Genomic DNA, 20812 nt, shown 5'->3' with positions numbered 1-20812 from the left:
ATGGCGCAGGAGGCCGGCGACATGGACGATGGGCAGGTTTCCGACTCGGATTCCGACATGACGGTGGCACCCAGCGACAGGCCGCTGCCGGTGCCGGTGAGTGCGGAGGGCAGGCGGGTGGCTCGGGGCCGGGAGCGCGGGGCCCAGGCGTCCTCCTGTCGGGCGCGCGGAGCCCGGCAGGCGGCGGGGAGACGGCGGGCCCTACGAACCTGGCCTGGCATTTAGCTGCGAGGCGTGCGGCTTCCCAGAGGCGGGCGTGCGGTCGTCTTTCCCGCCTCCCGTGCTCCTCTCCTTGTTTTCTAAACCTACGGAATTCCCCACTGGGCGTCGCTGGGTTCTCCCCGAAGGGCAAATTCTCCCGAACATGTAGAACGGGGGGACGTCGGCCCACCACCAGCCTGGGGCGCTCTTTTGCGCCCCGAGGAGAAAGGGAGTGAGGATCGAGAATGAAGTTCATCTCTTGCTCAGGGGCCTGTTCTTCCGTATTCCCATGGAACCTAGCTTCGTCGTGCCCTAATGTGCCGCTGGGTTTTGTTAGCTTCCCAGGTTTCTAAACAGGCGTTTGTCTTGGCCGCCCTACTAAGTGGCAAGCTGTTTTGAGAAGGCTTTAGTGCCAGGCTGCCCGCGTTGGAATTCCAGAGCCGCCACTGTGTGTTCGGTGACAAGGTATTCAGCCTGTGCCCCATCTTTAGAGTGGGAATAATAGTACCACAGTGATAGGGTGGCTGTAAGGATTCGGTGGAGCCTAAATGGTGGCTGACAAGTGCTAGTGCCGTTATTGTTTCCAGATACGGAGACTGCTAGCTTTAAAATACCCCTCCCCCATTTCTAGCACGGATTAGGAGCTCAACAAATACTTTGATGTTTAGTTGAAAAAGCAAAGGTGATTCCTTTTGCATAGAAGCATCTTGGGAAATCGGTACCAAGATATTTTGTTCTTCAATCTTTTTCAGTTTTCCTTAGATTGACTCCTGACTTAGTAAACTTAATGCCATGGACTCTGCGGTTTTACAAGTAATTTGTCAGGGATGCTTACACATAGGACTTCACTCTCTAGTCTAAAAGGAACATAGTCCCAAAACCTTATAAAGGCAGTTGATATATCCACATACATGACAGGCACCTTTGGAAAAGAGGAAAACAAGTTCTAACTGCCTGTAACAATTGTTCAACATGTGATTTTCAAACATTCTGACAACTGAAAAGATTGAAAATCTTCTGAAAGTGAGAATTAAGAGCTTTGATAATTTTTTGGAAAGCTGTTTTAGCACTAAGTGCTGCATTAGCTATATAGAAATAAGAATTTGTGGCTTTAAAAATGGAACTTCCGGGGAGTTCCCTGGTGGTCTAGTGGTTAGTATTGGCCACATCGACCTTGGGGGCCCAGATTCAATTCCTGGTTAGGGAGTAATCTTTGGAAGATCTCTGAAACCAATTCAGTCCCTTACATGGATTTCTCTCTCTCTCTCTCTCTTTTTTTTTTTTTTTGGCCGCTTGCAGGATCCCCGAGTGACGCAGGCTAACACTCTCAGGGATCCTGCAAGTGGCCAAAAAAAAAAGGAAGTTCCATGTAAACCTTTAGAAATTCAGGCACCGAATTGGTTTCAGAGATCTTCAGAGATCACTGCTGCTTTAAAATGGTTCAGCTGAATCCCTAAATATTTTTTTTTAAATAGCACAGGGTGTGTGGGGGTAATGTCTTTTGTGGAGTTGATTGTGATTTTCCTTCACTTGCAGAAAGCGCTAGGTGGGGACTGTGCACTGCGGCCTTTCCAGAGTACTGCAACAGTGTGTGCCCCGGCATCCCATTATCGGACTGTTAAAAGTGTGGATTCAAGTGAAGAGAGCTTTTCAGATTCAGATGATGATAGCTCTGTCTGGAAACGCAAGCGACAGAAATGTTTTAACACCCCTCCCAAACCAGAGCCTTTTCAGTTTGACCAGAGCAGCCAGAAACCACCTATAGCTGGAAGGAAGAAGGTGAACAACATATGGAGTGCTGTGCTGCAAGAACAGAACCAAGATGCAGTGGCCACTGAACTTGGTATCTTGGGAATGGAGGGCACTATTGACAGAAGCCGACAGTCTGAGACCTACAATTATTTACTTGCTAAGAAACTTAAAAGAGAATCTCAAGAACATACAAAAGAATTAGACAAAGAGCTAGAAGAATATATGCATGGTGGCAAAAAAATGGGACCAAAGGAGGAGGAAAATGGGCAAGGTCATCCCAAAAGGAAACGACCTGTCAAAGAGAGAGTAGGAGACAGACTAGAAATGAACTATAAAGGCCGGTATGAGATCACAGAGGACGATCCTCAGGAGAGGGTGGCTGATGAAATCTCTTTCAGGTGAGCATTTAAATATTTCTACAAGTGAACACTTGACCAGTTGTCTTCCATTTATAAGATATACCATAGATCCCAAATACATTGATGGTGGTGTTCCTTTCTGAGATTTTTAAATCCAAGGCAAGAACTGGGCTTATGTGGTTATATGAATATGGTTGGCTGTTCTTAAATTGGGACAGACCTGATAGAATAATTTTGTAGATTTTTGTGAACTTGTGAGCAGCTCTTTCTATTGAGGGCTATAGAACTCCTCAGATAAAAAGATCCTTTTAAATTCATGTGGGTTTCTTGGAGTGTTTTTTTTTGTTTTTACAACTTTATTGAGGCTTATTATACATGTAATAAAATTTGTCCTCTTTAAGTTTGACTTTTTTTTGGTAAATTTATCGATTGTACAACCATAAAGCACTTTTAAAACATTTCCATCACCCAGTAAGATCCCTCATGCCATATGCCCATTTAAAGTTAGTTCCTATTGCCATTCCCAGGTAACTAATCATTCTATTGCTGTCAATTTGCATTTTTTGGACATTTCATGTTAACAGAATCACAATATGTTGTCTTTTGTGCCTGGCTATTTTCACATAGTGCAGTGTTTTTGAAATTCATCCATGTTGCAGCAGCCATCAACAGCTTATATATTTACACACACACACACACACACACACATTTGTATTGGCTATTACACTTCTGGCAATTATGAATAATTCTGTTATGAACTTCCATGTACACATCTTGGGACACATATTTTCATTTATTTTGGATAGGAGTAGAGGTGTTTGATGTATGGTGAATTTACATTTCATGTGTTTTTAACATGAAATTTTTAAAGTTGAAATTTTGTTTACCTTTTATTAGCTCTAAATCACTAGTGAACAGTTTCACAAGTTCAAAAACATGTTTAGTTCAAAGGTAATATAACTAGTAGGAAAACAAGTATTTACTTTCCAGGCAAGCCTGTCAATAGTAGTACTGGATTTTTTAAGTACTGAGGTGGTTTGGAATTTGAGTGCTGGGAAGAAACCTAGAGATTTTGTAAACCAATACCTTCACTTAAATAGGAGATTGAGGCCTAGTAGTTGTGTGGTTTGCCCAAAGTCACTAATGTGTCAGACCTGGAACTGAAGTCTGGTCCCTTTATTCCTAGTCTAGTGCTCTTTCCACAATAGAGAAAAAACAAAAGAAGCCAGAGCTTGGTAGGGAACTGGTAAGACTTCTGTTAACATTAATCCTCCTCCTTCTCTGCAGAGTATGGTCTCTCATGTTAGGTGTGCTACTTACTTAGGCTTCCTGTATTTTTACCTGTCAGTGGTAAAAATAATTATATCTGCTTTGTAAGATTGTTGAGAGAATTAACTGAAATATAGTGCATATATAGTTCTTAGCATTGTGCTTATCTCATAATAAGCTTTCGGTAAATATTAGCCATATCTTCTGTTCTGAGACAGGGAGCCCATGAGGGAAAAGTCCAATCCATTTTAAAGCTCCAAGACATCTCGAGTTAGGAGAGCTAAATTTTAGAAATCATGATAAATGTTTGCTTTTGAACTTGCATTCGTCATGCTGTGTGTGCACATTTCTTTTGAAATTTGCTGTAGCCCCATAAGGCAAAGTGAAGAGGCCAGTATGTAACTTGAGACGGAATCTTGACATTACTGTTGTTTGGGCGACCCAAGATAAGAATGTTTCCATGTCAGTGATTCCAAGGTTAGATATTGAAGATTTCAGAAAGCAAATGTTACTAGAATGGGATGTTAATTCTATCTGAGAACTAAATTGGAGACAAAGGTAGATTTCCTCAACTTTATGCAACAAATAAAGAGGTTGATATTACTTCATTTGTTCCTTATCAGGTTGCAGGAACCAAAGAAAGATCTGATAGCCCGAGTAGTGAGAATAATTGGGAACAAAAAGGCAATTGAACTTCTGATGGAAACTGCTGAAGTCGAACAAAACGGTGGTCTTTTTATAATGGTAAGGCTGATAAAATGCCCTTGTCTCTGATTGTTGGTTCTCTTATTTATGGATTATGACCAGTGTGTTTCAGACTTTAAAAACCTTCATTAATAATGAAAATTGAATTTAAACATTCAGTATGGTCACTTTTTACAATTAGTACTTTTCTTACTAAAAATATATCTAAATTGTAGCTTGTTAGTGTGTAGTCCACAACAAATCTCTAACAGGCTTCATTAACGGTAGGGGCTGAATTAAGAAAAAAGTCAGGGCAAAGGACCTGGAAGCTCAAATTTAGTGAGTATGGGTTTTGGAGTTTGGGGTTTCTTGTTTTGAATTTTGGATGTGCAACATACTAGATGTGACATTTGGCTAAATTATTTGACTTTGGAGACCTCAGTCTCAGCTATAAAATGGGATTAATCGTCTAATGTAAGGATTAAATAAAATAATGCATGTATAATGCTGATCATAGTGCCCAAAACTCAGTAGTGGTGAAGAGAAGTGTTATTTTTGGTTCATTTAATTCGTACATTCTTGGAAACTGGTTTTTGGGGGGCAAAAAAAATCTTGTTATGTGTAAAGCACAGATAAAGTATGAGTATTAAAATTTCCTGGGTGGTAGGGGTGAATAAGAAACAAAATGTCTAAAGAGGCTTCTGGGATTCAGGAAGGGGAAAAAAAATAATGGTTAAAAAGCACTTTATTGTCCCAGAATGACTGATAGAGCAATTCTCTTGCTGGGGCCAGATCACAAGCAGTAGCAATTTATGCTGCAGAATGAGTGGTCTTGCAGATCTCATTCAATTGAGCTTTCACCACAGGGTGAGGATGAAGGTCAAATGGTGTCCTTATTTGTTCCTCATGAATTTGAGTAATAACGTCACAAGAGACTCCCTCAATATTATGCTGTGGAAATGGAGAGAAAAGTAACCAATTAAAAGTGATAGCACTGGGTGATGAAACAGCCTGTGAACATAGATTATAGAAGTTAACAACAAACTATGATGATCATGAGTGTAGTGGTGCCCCCTGTCTGTGTCGTAGTTTAAGGCACTGTTTAGACTCAGGAAGGTTATGTTACAATAAGGGGTGGGAAGGAAGCAGTCTAAAGAATAAATGTAGTATCTTCCAAGGATGCTAGAAAGTGATACCTGCTATGAGAAAAGAAATAGAGCAAATGGGAAGTCTGGAGAGGTGAGAAGGACACTGCAGTTTAACGGAATAGCATAGTAAATCTTAATAATTGCTCCTTAGGAATGTCTCTGAAAGTTGCTCTGACCATTCATGGTAAGAGTCTACACAGGATAATTTTTCTGTTCATTTTTGTAGAATGGTAGTCGAAGAAGAACACCAGGCGGAGTTTTCCTGAATCTCCTGAAAAACACACCTAGTATCAGTGAGGAACAAATCAAGGTAAAAATGATAATGTCCTTGACTTTTAAGATCAATCATAATTTGACTGCCACTCAGCCTCTAGCTTCATTTTCTATTGATCTCTATTACCTGCTCTGCCTTACGTTGACTGATTTTTTTTAGTTGCTCTTTTCAAGTAAGACTTGAACCTCTTATAAAGCTCTACCTCCTCTTTTTCTCCCCTTTCAGAGACAAAGTCATGATTTCCTTTTATGGAAATTTTTCCTGGTGTCGTAGCATGTCATTATTTTTTTCTACTCTCCTATAACTTGGCTTTCAGAATCTTAAGGCTTCCCTGGTGGCTTAGACAGTAAAGAATCTGCCCTGCAATGTGGGAAACTTGGGTTCGATCCCCGGGTCAGGAAGATCCCCTGGAGAAGGGAATGGCAGTATTCTTGCCTGGAGAATCCCATGGACAGAGGAGCCTGGCAGGCTATAGTCCATGCAGTCACAAAGAGTCAGACATGACTGAGCAACTAACACACACGTAACTTGGCTTTAGAGATCTTAGTTCCTTGACCAGGGATCACACCTAGGCCCTCTGCCCTGGAAGCATGGAGTCCTAACCACTGGATCACCAGGGAATTCTCTCTATAACTTTTTATTAATGAAAAATTTCAAATGTGCAGAATAGATGAAAAAATAATAGCATGTATACCAATGTATCCTTTACCTAGTTTTAGGGGTAGTTAATATTTTGACTTTTTTTTTCTTCTGTACCATTGAGAAATAAGACACAAACATCATGACATTCAGCCCTAATTATTTTAACTAGAATCTCACAATAGTAAGGACAATATCCTCCATAACCACACCTAAGAGAAATAAAAATGATGATTTCATAGCATCATCCCATTATCTTTGTAGAACTTATTCTGGTTTAATGAATTGTCCCAAGAATGTATTTTCTAGCTTTTTTCCTCCCCAAACCAGGACCCTATCTAATAGATCTCCACATCCTTTTTGTTATATCTCTTTTGATCTTTTTAATCCTGCATTTTCCTCTAGGCTGTAGACCTTTTGATGGGTCCAAGGTTGCTCTTACAGAGGGTACCACATTCTGGTGAACGTCTGCTGGTGCATTTGTTCTGTTTCTCTATCTCCTGTATTTCTGATGAACAGGAAGCTGGGCACTTTAGTATTCTTAATCATTTTTGTATTACTAGAATGTCATTTGGAAAAACTTAAACAGTGTGGGTTTTTCATAGCTCAGAATTTGGTATCTTTTAATTTGTTAATTAAGGAACATGACTTGGCGTTCAGCACATCTGATCAAAATAAAAAACTGGCTTCTTACATAGGAAGGAGGTGGTACTCGTGCAACACAGCTGCAGGATTTGAGAAATGTTGTGTTCTCTCTATTATACCAGTGGGTGATAAAGGTCATAGGAATGTGCTTTAACTGTTTTAATGTAAGGCTGATGGTGACACAAAATTAAAAGCCTTTTCTCTTGAGCTGATGCTCTATGTGAGCATATTTTGCATTTGCTCAGTTTTTTTTTTTTCCCTCACTATTCACTTTTGGTCATTTTTTTAAAAATATGTTATTGAAATTCCTACAAGAAATGTTCCCGTTGTTGCACATTTGGAATCTGTATTCCTTAAGTGCTTTTTTCCCTCATTGAACAGTTATTTTGATAACGTGAATTTGTAACGAAGTGGATTTCCTTGGGAACACAACTTCTGAGTGATAGAACAGAGCTTATATTAATACCTTAATGTTCTCCCTCCTCCCCTAATATTACCCCTGGCCAGAAATGTGTACTTAGAAGGAACATTCTTCTCAGGTTTTGTTTGATGGCAAAATGTCACTCTTTTGAAAGATACAGTATGATGTGATGAAAAGGATTCTCTAAGATTCAAAGTCTAGGTTTTAATCTTAATTTTGCCATTTAGCAATTGTAGACTGCGAGAAGATTGCTTACTGTCTCCCCCAGCCTTGATTTTTTCATCTATAAAGTGAGGACTGTAATATGTGCGCTGCCTGTTTAATATTACTATAAAAGAGTTAAATAAAATGATATCTAAAAAAGCTTTTTCTTGATAACTAAATCTGGACAAACAATTTCCAGAAGCAGGAGAGGAGAACATTTATTTACTGTGAGCCTGGCACTAAGGCCAATATTTACAGGACTTACTCTTGACAGTCTGTCATTGGGTGTCACCCTGCTCTGCAGATGAAAGCAAGAAAAGGACAGGTCTGAGATCACACAGGACTCTGCCTTCAGACCCATGTTGTTTCCACTGAATCACTGGTCTTTGAAATTCAGTTCTTCTAACTTGTTGTGGAGAAGGGAATTTAATGTGTGTAGATTTTTATCGTAAACTGTCAGAAACATTGCGTTATAATAAACAGTGGAAACATTTTTAATAGTATCCAATAATAGGGGAATGTTTACTTATAAGGACATTCTTAAAACAACTATTGTGTAGCCTCTATTTTTGTGAAGCAATTCTAAGAAAATTAGAAAATAAAATAATAGCTGAAAGGCAGAGTACAGATTTTTAAAGAAAGACAGTCATGGGATAATAGATTGGTAGTTAAAACACCAAAATGTTACCAGTTCTTTGGTCTGTTGTGAGGGGTTAGAAATGTTTTGGCTTTTAAGATTTTTTTTTCTGTTTTTCCCAAATTTTCTGTTGTACATGGATTGACTACCTTTGTTACTAGAAAGAAAAATCAGAAGGTAGATATAATTTTATTGCAGGTAATTTCATATTTCATTCAAACAATGGTGTTATAATGTTTCTTTCAGTCCCTCTTATTGTCACTCTTTAGTCACTGTTATTAACAATCACAGTCTGTAGAGTTTGGAAGCCAGAACTGAACTGAGTGGGCTTGTTTTCAACTTTTTCTCATTTGATTTTATTTTAGTAAGTGGCCTTATTATTTTTCTTCTAGAGAATACAAAGTTTGTGGAGATAAAAAGAGTAAGAATAGTTAGAGGTTAATTTGCTATATTTTTTTAAAGTCCAGCTATAACGATCGCCTTCTTAAAGTAGTATGCACTAGGTTCTTAACTTGTGGATGGGAGAAGAAAAATTTCTCAGATTATCTATTTTCTGCATTTGTTGTAACACGTTAACAATATGATAAAAAGACATTTCTCTAGGCCATTCCCTGGTTTGTTTTATTTAAGTATATAACCCATGGGAATGACATTTCCTCTTTAATAAGGTTTGCTGTATTTGGAGGGAAAGGGGGGACTTCATAATTTAATTTAGTATTGCCAAGCGTTGTACTAGTTAGAATTGTTTTTATCAAGATGTTTGGATGGGTTTTCATATAAAATGAAAATACTGCTACTATGCTCCACTTAAAGGTAAGTAGACACTTGAAAAAATGGTGAATTTTCACACTGTTGTGAAGGCAACATAATAGGGTTTAAGGATATGGTAGTTTTAATACATAGTATTTGTTCTTGTTTATTAAAGTTCTTCCTTTATTGTAGGACATTTTCTACCTTGAAAATCAAAAGGAATATGAAAATAAAAAAGCTGCTAGAAAGAGAAGAATGCAAGTGATGGGGAAAAAGATGAAACAAGCCATTAAAAACCTAAATTTTCAAGAAGATGATGATACATCACGAGAGACTTTTGCAAGTGACACTAATGAGGCCCTGGCCTCTCTTGATGAATCACAGGAAGGACATGGAGAAACGAAGTTGGATGCAGAGGAAGCCATTGAGGTTGATCATTCTCACGATTTGGACATGTTTTAGTACATTTTGAGGAATAAACCTTTCTAAGATAACATTGTAATAAACCGTTTCTACTGAGATTATTTTACTTTGCACTGATAAACACAAAAATCTGGAGAGAACTGTTACCTTGTTTTAAATGAAATTGAATATGTGGGAGATGAATGTGATAAGAACATTTACAACTTTCTCATGTCTGTCAAAGTATTTAAAAGTATATAGTGGAAGATTTAATTTCTTAATCTGTTGCATGTGCTAATTATTACTAGTTGATAATCAATTTTGTCCAGGTCATTATAACATGCCGTTCAAAAGTTTTTCTGATTTATCTTTGCAATGAACTATGATTGGTTTCAAAACATTCCATTAGAAGATCCTATTAAGACATAAATTGTTAAGCTATTACAAATGCATTCAAATTTAGTTTTTCTGTGTTTTAAGAACTCTTAGGCTTTTAATGATAGAAACTAAAAATAGGTTTATACTAGTGGCTCTTCCCACTTATGTGTTTGTTCCGAAGTAAATAAACATCAGAAGCTTTTCAAAGAAGTATCGATTCATAACTTTAACTTTGTTTTTGACTTATTAGTTACTTTGGTCATATATTTAAATACTGAATATAATCCATATGTGCATAATTACAATGACATTTAAGAAATTCCCAGTGGTGGCCTGCCTAAGACAGTTTACCTTATGTTAAGGAAGTTAGGTATTAAAAATGTTTCTTCTGCATGATGTTTAAAATTATTCATTTTTATTTAAGAAAATAAAGGTAGTTTACTTAAGGTGTCCCAAGAGTTGACCACAGTTTACAGAGTAAGCAAAAATATGTAGGAAGCAGTTATTATCTATTCTTTGCAATAATGTACTTGAAGTCTTTCAGTAATTTTTGAAACACAGAATCATTGAAGTTGGATCTAAGCAGGGAAGGAAGAGGAAAATGGTTATTGGTTACATTTTATTCATAAAGAATGCAGAAATAAAATTGGAATTCTGGAAGTCAATGAGATTCGAGTGATTTTATTTTTTAATCTCAAATTTTCTTTCATAAAATTGCCATAACCAAGGAAAGAAGCATTTTAAATAGGTATTTAAATATTGTCCCTAAAGTTTTTTTTAACCTTTTATTTATTTGAAGAACTTTTTTCTAATTAAAATATAATTGACTTACAGTATGAAATTAGTTTCAAGTGTACAGCATAGTGGTTCAGTATTTTTATGTATTGTAAAATGATTACCACCGTTCCTGGGATTACTTTGTGTGAGGTGATTTTAAAGGTCTGGTATATTAGTAAGATAACAGTCAGAAATCTAAATGTCATGTATCCTTGTAAATACTACTGATTTTTCTAGTGAAAGTTAAAACAGTTTTTGAAGAATGTCTCAGGCTACTTCATCTTTAGTGGATGGCTCATTTCTCCCCTACCCTGCTTCCTAGCTTGTTTTCATTTTCTTAACATTTGTAAACTACAGATTTCTGGATTGTATTACATCCTAATGGTATAGAAACCAGTGCTTCAGTTTTTAAGGTTTAAAGTTTTGTTTATTAACATTATTACATTTAACATTTATTAAACCTTTCTGATTATCCAGATCTAGGAATGTCTGTACAAACTCTTGCTAGAAATAATACTGTCACCATACCAGTGTATATTACAGTCATTCTTCCTGCTCAGCCGAACGTTCTATTAGCTGGCTGGTAGGATTAACAGTAATAGCCCTCTGTGTCTCTGGCTTAGTAATTTAGGTGCTCATCCTCACTCATAACCTTTATTAGAATGAGTTTATTTTTTTACCTAAAATGCTCTGTGATTCAACTCAAAACCTAGGAGATGAAATGGGTTGGATTGGTTTGGGTTAAGGCAAGTTTGATTTACACTCAAAATAATGGCATATAAATAATGGTATCTAAATAATGGCAAAACAGAAATGGGACGTATCAGCTATGTGCAATATATAAAGAGGAAAATATGCAGTGATTATTTGTGAGTAATAATTGCTTAGTCCACTATATTTCCTAGTATCTTTGTCAAAGTTGTATTTAAAAAACATTGAAAATGGCTCTAAGCCCCATATTCTTAATTAACTGCTGAAGCAATTGCTATGGGTTGCTATGAAGTTAGTGAAACATTGTTACATCTGAGGCAGTACTGTCATCATAATTAGTAGACTAGTGAAGTTCTAGATGAGAATTCCTGTCACTACTGGCAGTGATGGCTTCAGGCAAAGACACTTGTCCGATCCTACCTAAACTCGCCAACAACTGTTCTGATGAGAATTCAGATAAGCTTGCTAATAAGTGAGAACTTAAGGGTTTGGGGATTTCCCGTGGTTTTGTTTGTTTTCAGTCTGGGAGTTAACATTCATAGGGACGCCAATTATGTGCTTCCCCTTGGTATCTATATAGAAAACTTTATGTTCCAGAACAAAACTGTGTGTGCTAGAGAAAGCAAGACTGTCCTGAGTGTAGAGCATGTACTAAATTCAGAAGCTACATTAGTTACTGATTTTTGTGACTGGCCAGAGATTCCTTTAGCCAGTGCATAGGCCTGAGCTAAATCATGGTGTGCGGTTTTTCCCCTTAAAATAAGGCCAAAATGAACATGAGCAAATTGTAAAGGACAGCATGCAGTTAGAGTAATGATATCCAGAGTGGACTCGGTGACACTTGGGGATTTAATGGGTCGGGTATCTACTGTTAATAGGTGAGTCTCAAAGCAGTGGCAGCTCTGTCCTGCAGATGCGGGGGTCCAAACCTCACAGACACAACTGCTTCCATTCCCTCAAATGATGCTAAAGCAACTGTATTTAGTTCACAAGATACCCTTTCTTCTTGCTTGCTTCATCTTCAGGTGTTGTGAGATTCATTTGCCACGGTTTTCCTTAAAGCAAGGGATGATCCCAAGACATTATGTAATGCCTTGGAAGCAGAACATGAAATTCAGGAATGTGAATCTGAAGGTATTTTCCTATAAATATTCATAATTTTTTAAAAAAACTATAGTATGTAATATATCTGTGAGTAAGCATACAACTCTATGTTTTGACATTTATTTTTCATTTTTTCAGCTTTATTGAGGGACAATAGACAAATATGATTGTGTATATTTAAAGTATACAACATGGGACTTCCCTGGTAGTCTAGTGGTTGAGACTCGTGCTTCCACCGCAAGAGGCACAGGTTTGATCTCTGGTTGGGAAGTTCCTCATGCTGTGTGGTGTGGCCAAATAAAACTACAGAAAATTGTGAATCACTATGTTGTACAGCAGAAACTTACATAATATTGTACATCAACTATACCTCAACAAAAAAATTTGAGGGCAACTCGGGGAAATATTTATAGTATATACAGCAAAGGGCTAGTTTATTAAAAAATCTTTAAAAATAGGAGCTTCCCTCTAGTGCTTAGGAATCTGCCTGCCTGTGAATGGGACACAGGTTGGATCACTGGTCCAAGATGGTTCCGTATGCCATGGAGCAGCTCAGCCCACGCACCTAGAGCCTGTACTCTGCAACGAGAGAAGCCGCCACAATAAGTCCACACACTGTAACTGGAGAAAGTCCACATGAGCGAGGAAGACCCAGTGCTGCCAAAAATAAATAAAATTTTTAGGTGTACAGCCTGATGCTTTGTACATCACCAAGATCAAGCTAATTAACACATTCATCATCTCTCATAGTTAACTTTTTTCCTTGTAGGAAGAATGCCTCAAATCTACTCAGCAGCTCTCAAGTATACAGTACCATTTTACAAACTATAGTCACTGTGTTGGACATTAGACTCTTAGAACTTACTCTTCCTAAAACTGAAAGTCTGTACCCTTCGTGTCATTTCGTTCTCTTCCAGGCCTTGACAACCACCATTCTAACAAAACTTGTTTGGAGCACCTGCCACCTAAACTTGCAAACAAAAGTTGAATAGCAATATCTTACTCAAATATCCCAATTATAAACTTAAAATAGATAAACCAAAAGATATCAGAAATACATGTCTATATTTTCTCTACATAATGCCAACTCACAGTTATTAAGTTCATCAGTCGTAGGCACCATTAATTTTAAGGCTGTAGTACAGAGTATGTATTTTTTTATTAAAGTATATTTCATTTTCAATGCATTAATTTCTGTACAGCAAAGTGATTCAGTTATATATGTATATAAATATACACATATTCTTTTTTATATTCTTTTCCATTAATGGTTTATTACAGGAGATTGAATATATTTCTCTGTGCCATACAGTAGGACCTTGTTTATCCATTCTATATACAATAGTGCCGGGGTCCAGCCCCGGTGGATCCAGGGAATTCGAACGGTGGACGGCGTTGGCGAGGAAAGACTTGTTTATTTATTGAAATAAGATTAGATTAAGAAACAATAGTGTAGTAGGAAAATTAAGTGGAGAAAGAAGGCTGAATAACTTGGATTACGTGGAAGACCAATAAATTCCAGACAAGGAACTTGAACCATCTACGCTGGGCCACCAGCGCTCGCTTGAATATCTAAGGGTGCCTCGCCTTAGGCTCCCTTTCGCGCGGGTCTTAACAGCCAGAGCAAGTAAGTAGACTTGGCGAGCCTCCACGCCCCAGATGGGAATTCAGCCTGAAATTAAAGTAAAGAGGAAAAGGAAAAAGAGAGAGAGAGACACGGGGGAAACCAGTCCAGCGACTGGCTCCGTCCTCTATTGTTCAGAAGGCCTTTTATACTTTTGATAAAACATGGAGATCAATGGGTAACACAAAGTAATGCAGCGTTAGCAGTCCAGACTCTTATCAAAACCAGGCTTTTCTCTCTGCATAACTAATTGTATACACAAGTCTTAGGTAATTTACATCATCTTCCAGCCAAAAGGGCCAATTAACATTTTATAGCCTTTTTTCTGATAAGGGTTTGTGAACCAGAAGACTTATTTGTGTTGATCTTCCCAAAGTCTGGTGCCATTCTCAGAAAGCACTAAATAAAGTTACATTCTTACATAGCAAGGACATAAGAGGAGTGCAGTGATATATAACAAAAGAAGTAATTAACTCAAAAGTCAAGTGTTGCTAACATCAAAACTACTATATATCTTTTTCCATATCCCGTTTACATTGATTAACATCCTCCCAGGTGCCTAAAAGATAAAGAATATGGAGGCCTGGCAGTAGTCATTGAGTCAACAGTGAAAACCCTCTACCAATATAATTTTTAACTCTTTAGAAAAGGCTCTGTATCTTTAAGATGCTTTTAAGCTTTGTGCCTCTTGCAGTTGGGGGGCTGTAAGCAATTCACAAGATGTAAGAGGTCTGGGGAACCTGTTAGGCAAGCTAGAGAGCTATCAGAGGGGGTTTAACTGAAACATCCCTTTCAAATGCAAAAGACTAAAGCCCTAAGTTGACTTTTTTCCAGAGAATATCAGAAGAGTGGAAAAGCAGAGTACAAAGGCCGGCAGATTTTTGGTTTTGGGGGTACATGCTCAGGAAATGCCAGGGGGAACTCCTGAAGTCTGATCACGTCCTTGCGTACCTCAGCTTTCTCCCTCATGACCTTGTCACGGGTGGGATTTCTCACGCTGGCATCTGATAACCCCAAACTCCCAATCCAATTCCCGGCACAATAGTTTGCATCTGATAACCCCAAACTCCCAATCCAACTCTTCCCTACTTCTCCTCCCCCTTGGCAACCACAAGTCTGTTCTTTGCAGAGAGTGTTTTTACAGCTGTACTGCATACTCAGGTTGAAAGCTATGCGAACAGGTTGGCTAGATTTATGGACAAGACTCCGTGTTCACTCAGTGCTTCTATTCAGTACTCAGCAGTTTCAAAACATTTTCCAAATTCAGATTGACCATTCACTTGTGAAAAGGTAAGTTGTTTCTTTAAAAGAGAATATAATATTCTGTAATAATCAGACAACAAGAAGTTTCAAGTTACAATTCCTAGGAAGAAATGTGTGTATGTAACTAATTTCCACATTTCTAATCAATAAGCAATTAATATTGAATAAGAATATACTTTACCAAAATAGATGATGTTATAAAATATGAATATTATATATAAAACATTTCCAGTATTCTTGACCTTACTCTTTAGAGCTATAATTCAGCATAAATTTTTCATTGTTATTTCACTTCTGCAATTTAGTTGACAGTGTTCCTAACAGTTTTTAAAATGTAATTAACAACTGGTATATGGAGCATCTGGAGAAGGCAATGGCACCCCACTCCAGTATTCTTGCCTGAAAAATACCATGGATGGAGGAGTCTGGTGGGCTGCAGTCCATGGGGTCGCGAAGAGTCGGACACGACTGAGCGACTTCACTTTCACTTTTCACTTTCCTGCATTGGAGAAGGAAATGACAACCCACTCCAGTGTTCTTGCCTGGAGAATTCCAGGGACGGGGGAGCCTGGTGGGCTGCCGTCTATGGGGTCACACACAGTCGGACACAACTGAAGTGACTTAGCCTATGGAGCATCTATCCTACAGAGTAAAAGTGAAAACTAAACGAGAATTAAAATGAAGTGAATGTGCTCTGAGTAAATGCTAGCTTTTCTTTTCTTCCATTGTACGATTTTTCCTATAGGAGATGAAATAGCTGTTTAACAACATAAAAACAAGAGCACTGTATAGGAGAGAGGGGGCTGCACCCCAAGACCAGGCCAGACTGCTATTCAGCAATATCAGAGAATCAGAAATAGATGTACAGTTCAGGTAATAACCTCTTACTACAGATAATAAGTAACTATTGTCTATCCAACAGCAGTTGCAGCAGCCTCCGCATACTCTATAGCTTATTTTACTTTGTGTTGTTGTTTAGTTGCTCAGTGATGTCCGACTCTTTGTGATCCCATGGACAGTAGCCCGCCAGGCTCCTCTGTGCAAGGGATTTCCCAGGCAAGAATACCTGAGTGAGTTGCCATTTCCTTCTCAGGGATCTTCCTGACATAGGGATTGAACCCAAGTCTCCTGCACTGGCAGGCAGATTCTTTACTATTGAGCCACCAGGGAAGCCCTAAAAACAGCTTTGAAAGTCAGCAAAAGATTTTGCATTCACATACAATGTTTTATTCAGCACTCAAAGAATTGTTTAACAATTCCCACTTTATATTTGAGAAAACTGAGTCCCACAGTACATAAAGGACACAAGTGGTGAAGATAAAGGTCAGTGATCTGACTCCAAGTTTAGAGTCTGCAGCCCACACCACTGACTCTTCCTGTTGGTTGGAAGACACTAGTTAGCACTGCTTTTTTAAATAAGGGTTATTGCTCTGCCCACTAGAGATTCCTTCTTGACAGTAACAGAAAAACTACTGGGAAACTTCCATCTTAATATAATAAAGTGATTTTTGGTATAATATACAGCAGATTTTTTTCTTCCTCTTAGCACGCAGAAGCATGTGGGATCCATGCTGGCCCTTTGGAAGACTCTCTGTTTTTGGATCACAGTGAAAGGCTTTGCCATGGGGAAGATCGTAAAGTTGTCTTGAAGAAAGGCCCCCCAGAAATAAAAATTGCGGATATGCCTCTGCATTCACCTCTCTCCAAGTACCAAAGCACTGTGATTTCCCATGGCTTCAGGAGGCGACTCATCTGATCAAAGAATAAAATAATCAAGTAGTTCAGTCTCTCCCTCTCTCTCTTCCATAAATATTTCACCTACAGGTTTAATTTATTCAAAGGCTATAAGGCAACTGCATATTTTTTTATATTATTATAGCTTAGAAAGAAAATAGTCTCTGAGAACACCAGGAGCAAGGAAAACTGTCTCACTGAAATTAATTTCAGAGTAAGTAGTTAAGAAACAGACTGATCCAGTCCCACCATCTATCTTCACCACACTCCTCTACCTTTTTCTTCTCCTCATTTCATCCTTTTTATTCATCTCTTCCAAAACTCACTGTCAGGTAAACCAAACTAAGATAGAGTTGGAGGATGTCGGATTATTTTTGCTACTTTTCTGATTACCCCAACACCTTTCTTTCTGCCTCCCTCACCAACACACATACCCCTAAGGCTATCTATCAGAGACTGGTAACTAACCAATATGGTTATCAGAAGTGTTTGGTAGACAACTTTATGATGCATCATATAATTTTAGCTGAGATATACTTTCCATATTAGTTCAGTGTATTCAAGTATCAGTATCCTACAGCAAAGAATTGATTCACAGAACTTAAGAAGTAAGAATGACTATGGGCTTCCCTGGTGGCTCAGAGGTTAAAGCGTCTGCCTGCAATGCAGGAGACCTGGGTTTGATCCCTGGGTCGGGATACCCTAGAGAAGGCAATGGCAACCCACTCCAGTACTCTTGCCTGGAGAATCCCATGGGCAGAGGAGCCTGGTGGGCTACAGTCCATGGGGTTGCAAAGAGTCAGACATGACTGAGCGACTTCACTTTCATGTGCAAAAATTATGCACTGCTCTGGAAGACAGTATAGTGGTTTCTCAAACAATTACCCACAGAATTACCTTATGATCCAGCAATTTCAATTCTAGTCATATGCCCCAAAGAATTAAAAGCAGTGACTTGAACAAATATTTGTACACCAATGTTCACAGCAGCACTATTCATCATAGCCAAAAGGTGGAAACAAATGTCTAGCAACATTTGTTGGGGAGGAAAAAACTTTCCTCTATTCTTCTAGGTTCTTCTGGTGGGTTTAAGAATTGAATTGACATGAAACAGATTAACAGGAGAAAATCAAACAAACGTTAAATAACATGTGTACATGGGAAAGACCCAGGAAAACTGAATAACTCACCAAAATGACTAAAACCCTCTCTTTATATATCATCTTCCGCTAAAGACAGAAGAGGATTTGAGAATAGTGGTCTGGGCTTCAAAGAGGAGGAAGGTAATTGACACACAGAGATGGAAAAGCAAACACTCGGTAAATGTTTGTTGGGCCATGCAGAAACAATATGACACAGAGGGGACAGAGATCTTGAGCGTTTCCCCCACCATACCTTGCTCATGATTTTGCAGACATCTCTGGTGATATAGCTGTAGTCTTGTAATAAGGCTTCTATCTAAATTCCTTTAGGCACTTTAGGGTACCTGGCTCAGTGACAGTCTCATCACCTTACAGTATCAATTATTCTGTTCTACTTAATTTTCTCTAATTTTGTGTGACCTTCTAAGTTACATCCTAGTAAGGGATTCTCTTTCAGATTATTCCTCATCTAATTTCACTCTCTTAAATGTAAACTCTAATTTCAGGGACTTCCCTGATGGCCAAGTGAGGGTCCCTTGGTTCAATCCCTGGTCAGGGAACTAGATCCCATAAGCTGCAACTAAGAGCCCATATGCCTCAACAAAAAACGTGGCTCAGCTAAATGAATATGCTTTAAAAGATTCCCTGTTCCACTGTGGTTCAACTTAAAACTGAATTTCTCCCAAAGAGAGCAGATTATCGTGCTGCGTCTTAGCCCAGGTGGGTTAATCCCTGTGACTGGTAAATCTCTGAGATTTCCAGGGTTGAAAATGCCAAGGGATATATTTTACACATATTGAGAATATAAGTGATCATATTCGACCACCACTAATTAGCTTCCAGCAGGCTAAGGGGCCGCCAAGAGCAGGTGAACGGGTGTGTCCCACACAGGGGCATCTGGCAGAGAAGGTGAGCAGTGGCTGGAATAGAGCCAGCACTACACTCCCTGAGCTCTGTGCACCTCAGTGCGCCACTGGGGTCCTGGCAACACAGGGGCCAGTTCCAAAATCTTCACTACGACTTCTCCGGTTTTTCACGTGATTGATTACTGAAAGCCTGACTGTCAGAAAGCGTCTTTCTTCTTTTAAGAATGTGGCCGAAACAGTGACCACTGCTGAAGCACCAGCAGCCAAAATGAAGTTCAGTTCTTTTGTGGCTTCTCATCAAAGCAAGAACCAGAAAAGTCACATCAGTGCACTTCCCCACGTTCACAGGAAGATTATGTCTTCCCCTCTTTCCAAAAGAGCTGAGACAGAAGAGCAGTATTCGATCTGTGCTTATCTGAAAGGATGAGAAAGTTCAGATTTTGTGAGGGCCCTGCAAAGAGCAGCAAACTGGCAACACAGCCCGAGCTTATGGGAAGAAGTGTGTCACCTACACTGAGTGCAGCGAGAGGAAGCTAACGGCACAACTGTCCACGTAGGCATTCAGCCCGGCAAGGTGCTTGTCACTAGATAAAAACCGGACAAAGACTGAAAAACGATCCCAAATCTCGCCAAGTAGGAAAAGCAAGCGGCAGACATAAGGAAGAAACAACTGAGAAAACGCAAGGATCATTAGCAACTTTCGTTAAAAACTGTTAAAATGGACTGCCCTGGTGGTCCAGTGGTGAGGAGTCTGCACCTCCACCATAGGGGGTGCAGGTTTGATCCCTGGTTGCACATGCTGCACCAAAACAAACAAACAAACAAAAAAAACTGTTAAAATGAAAAAAAGGAGAATGTGGCAAAATATGTGGGATAGAAGGCTGGATAAAAAGTCAGGATGTATCAACTTGTGTGGATAAGAAGAATGCCTATGACCAGATAACAGTGCTGGAAGCCAGAACATCAGAATGTTTACAATATTAGTTCTGAAAGGTGGAGCTGTGATTCTTATTTACATCCTCATATCTTTGTAAATTATCTGCAGCAAACACTGCTGTATTTTACCTTTGCAGACACTGCTCCCCACATGTGGAAGGCGCTCCTTTCTATTCTGCTGTCAAGAGTTTCATATTCAACAACTCTTCTATGAAACCTAGTTCATATTCTTTTTTCTCCAATACCAATTCTCTCCACTTTAACCTTTTCCAAGTTGGTTCTCTGTCTAAGCCTTCTGCTTCTTGACCAGAAGAGGTCTCTGCTGTGTTGCTCAAAAAAAAAAAAAAGCTTTTTTTTTTTTTTTAATGTTTTGTTGGTTTGCACTTTTTTAATAAGGGAAATCTTTGTCATTGCCTGTTAGAAATATTGTGATACTATAGAAATCAGAGGTAGAAATTCTTCAATGCTTCTATAACTAACAAATTTTCAGATAGAGCATTTTATTCACAAAGGGGAGCTTAAACCCTTTGGGTCTACCCCTCAGTGCTTTGCAGTGAAATTACACCTAATACGTAAAAATTTGAAAACTGAAAAAAAAAAAAGAAAGAAACTAAGGGATAACACATTTAGACAGAAAAACATGTCTTTTTCTAGGGACAAATGAAAAACCATCAGTAAAGTGATTCTTTGGAATTCAAGGAAGGCCTCGGAGGCTAATGTTTTTCTACAGACAAGAGGCAGGCAGAGGACATGTTGTGGGGAGTCTGTTCCAGGAAGGCCCGTAGGGTTCTGCTCAGATATAGACCAAAATCAGCAAAGCAAAGCAAAAAGACACATGGGGTGAAGTCCAAGAGACAACGAGCACTAATTTCCAAAAGTCCTCTTTCAGTGA

The 20812-nt window shown here is 38.8% G+C and overlaps 2 protein-coding genes across 2 annotated transcripts; both read left to right on the top strand.

The window, feature by feature from the left end:
• PHAX (phosphorylated adaptor for RNA export) lies at positions 1-10420 on the top strand. The gene is made up of 5 exons (XM_052643818.1): positions 1-96; positions 1738-2351; positions 4205-4325; positions 5640-5723; positions 9176-10420. The coding sequence occupies exons 1-5, from the start codon at positions 1-3 to the stop codon at positions 9443-9445; spliced, it is 1185 nt and encodes a 394-aa protein (XP_052499778.1). The 3' UTR covers positions 9446-10420.
• A 1217-nt stretch (positions 10421-11637) lies between these two features.
• TEX43 (testis expressed 43) lies at positions 11638-16998 on the top strand. The gene is made up of 3 exons (XM_052642429.1): positions 11638-11723; positions 12277-12385; positions 16789-16998. Exons 1-3 carry the CDS (start codon positions 11638-11640, stop codon positions 16996-16998), a joined length of 405 nt encoding a protein of 134 aa, XP_052498389.1.
• Positions 16999-20812: the final 3814 nt, after the last annotated feature.

Source organism: Budorcas taxicolor, chromosome 7, assembly GCF_023091745.1.
Source record: "Budorcas taxicolor isolate Tak-1 chromosome 7, Takin1.1, whole genome shotgun sequence".
Classification (NCBI taxonomy): Eukaryota; Metazoa; Chordata; class Mammalia; order Artiodactyla; family Bovidae; genus Budorcas; species Budorcas taxicolor.
Note: the sequence above shows the minus strand (reverse complement) of the source record. Positions and strands in the feature narration are given on the sequence as shown.

Excerpts from the sequence above, each read along its gene's own strand:
- PHAX (XM_052643818.1), top strand. The coding sequence starts at position 1 with ATGGCGCAGGAGGCCGGCGACATGGACGATGGGCAGGTTTCCGACTCG. Across the intron at positions 97-1,737 it reads ACAGGCCGCTGCCGGTGCCG|AAAGCGCTAGGTGGGGACTG; the intron begins GTGAGTGCGGAG and ends CTTCACTTGCAG. Across the intron at positions 2,352-4,204 it reads GCTGATGAAATCTCTTTCAG|GTTGCAGGAACCAAAGAAAG; the intron begins GTGAGCATTTAA and ends GTTCCTTATCAG.
- TEX43 (XM_052642429.1), top strand. The coding sequence starts at position 11,638 with ATGGCTTCAGGCAAAGACACTTGTCCGATCCTACCTAAACTCGCCAAC. Across the intron at positions 11,724-12,276 it reads TCAGATAAGCTTGCTAATAA|GTGTTGTGAGATTCATTTGC; the intron begins GTGAGAACTTAA and ends CTTCATCTTCAG. Across the intron at positions 12,386-16,788 it reads TCAGGAATGTGAATCTGAAG|CACGCAGAAGCATGTGGGAT; the intron begins GTATTTTCCTAT and ends TCTTCCTCTTAG.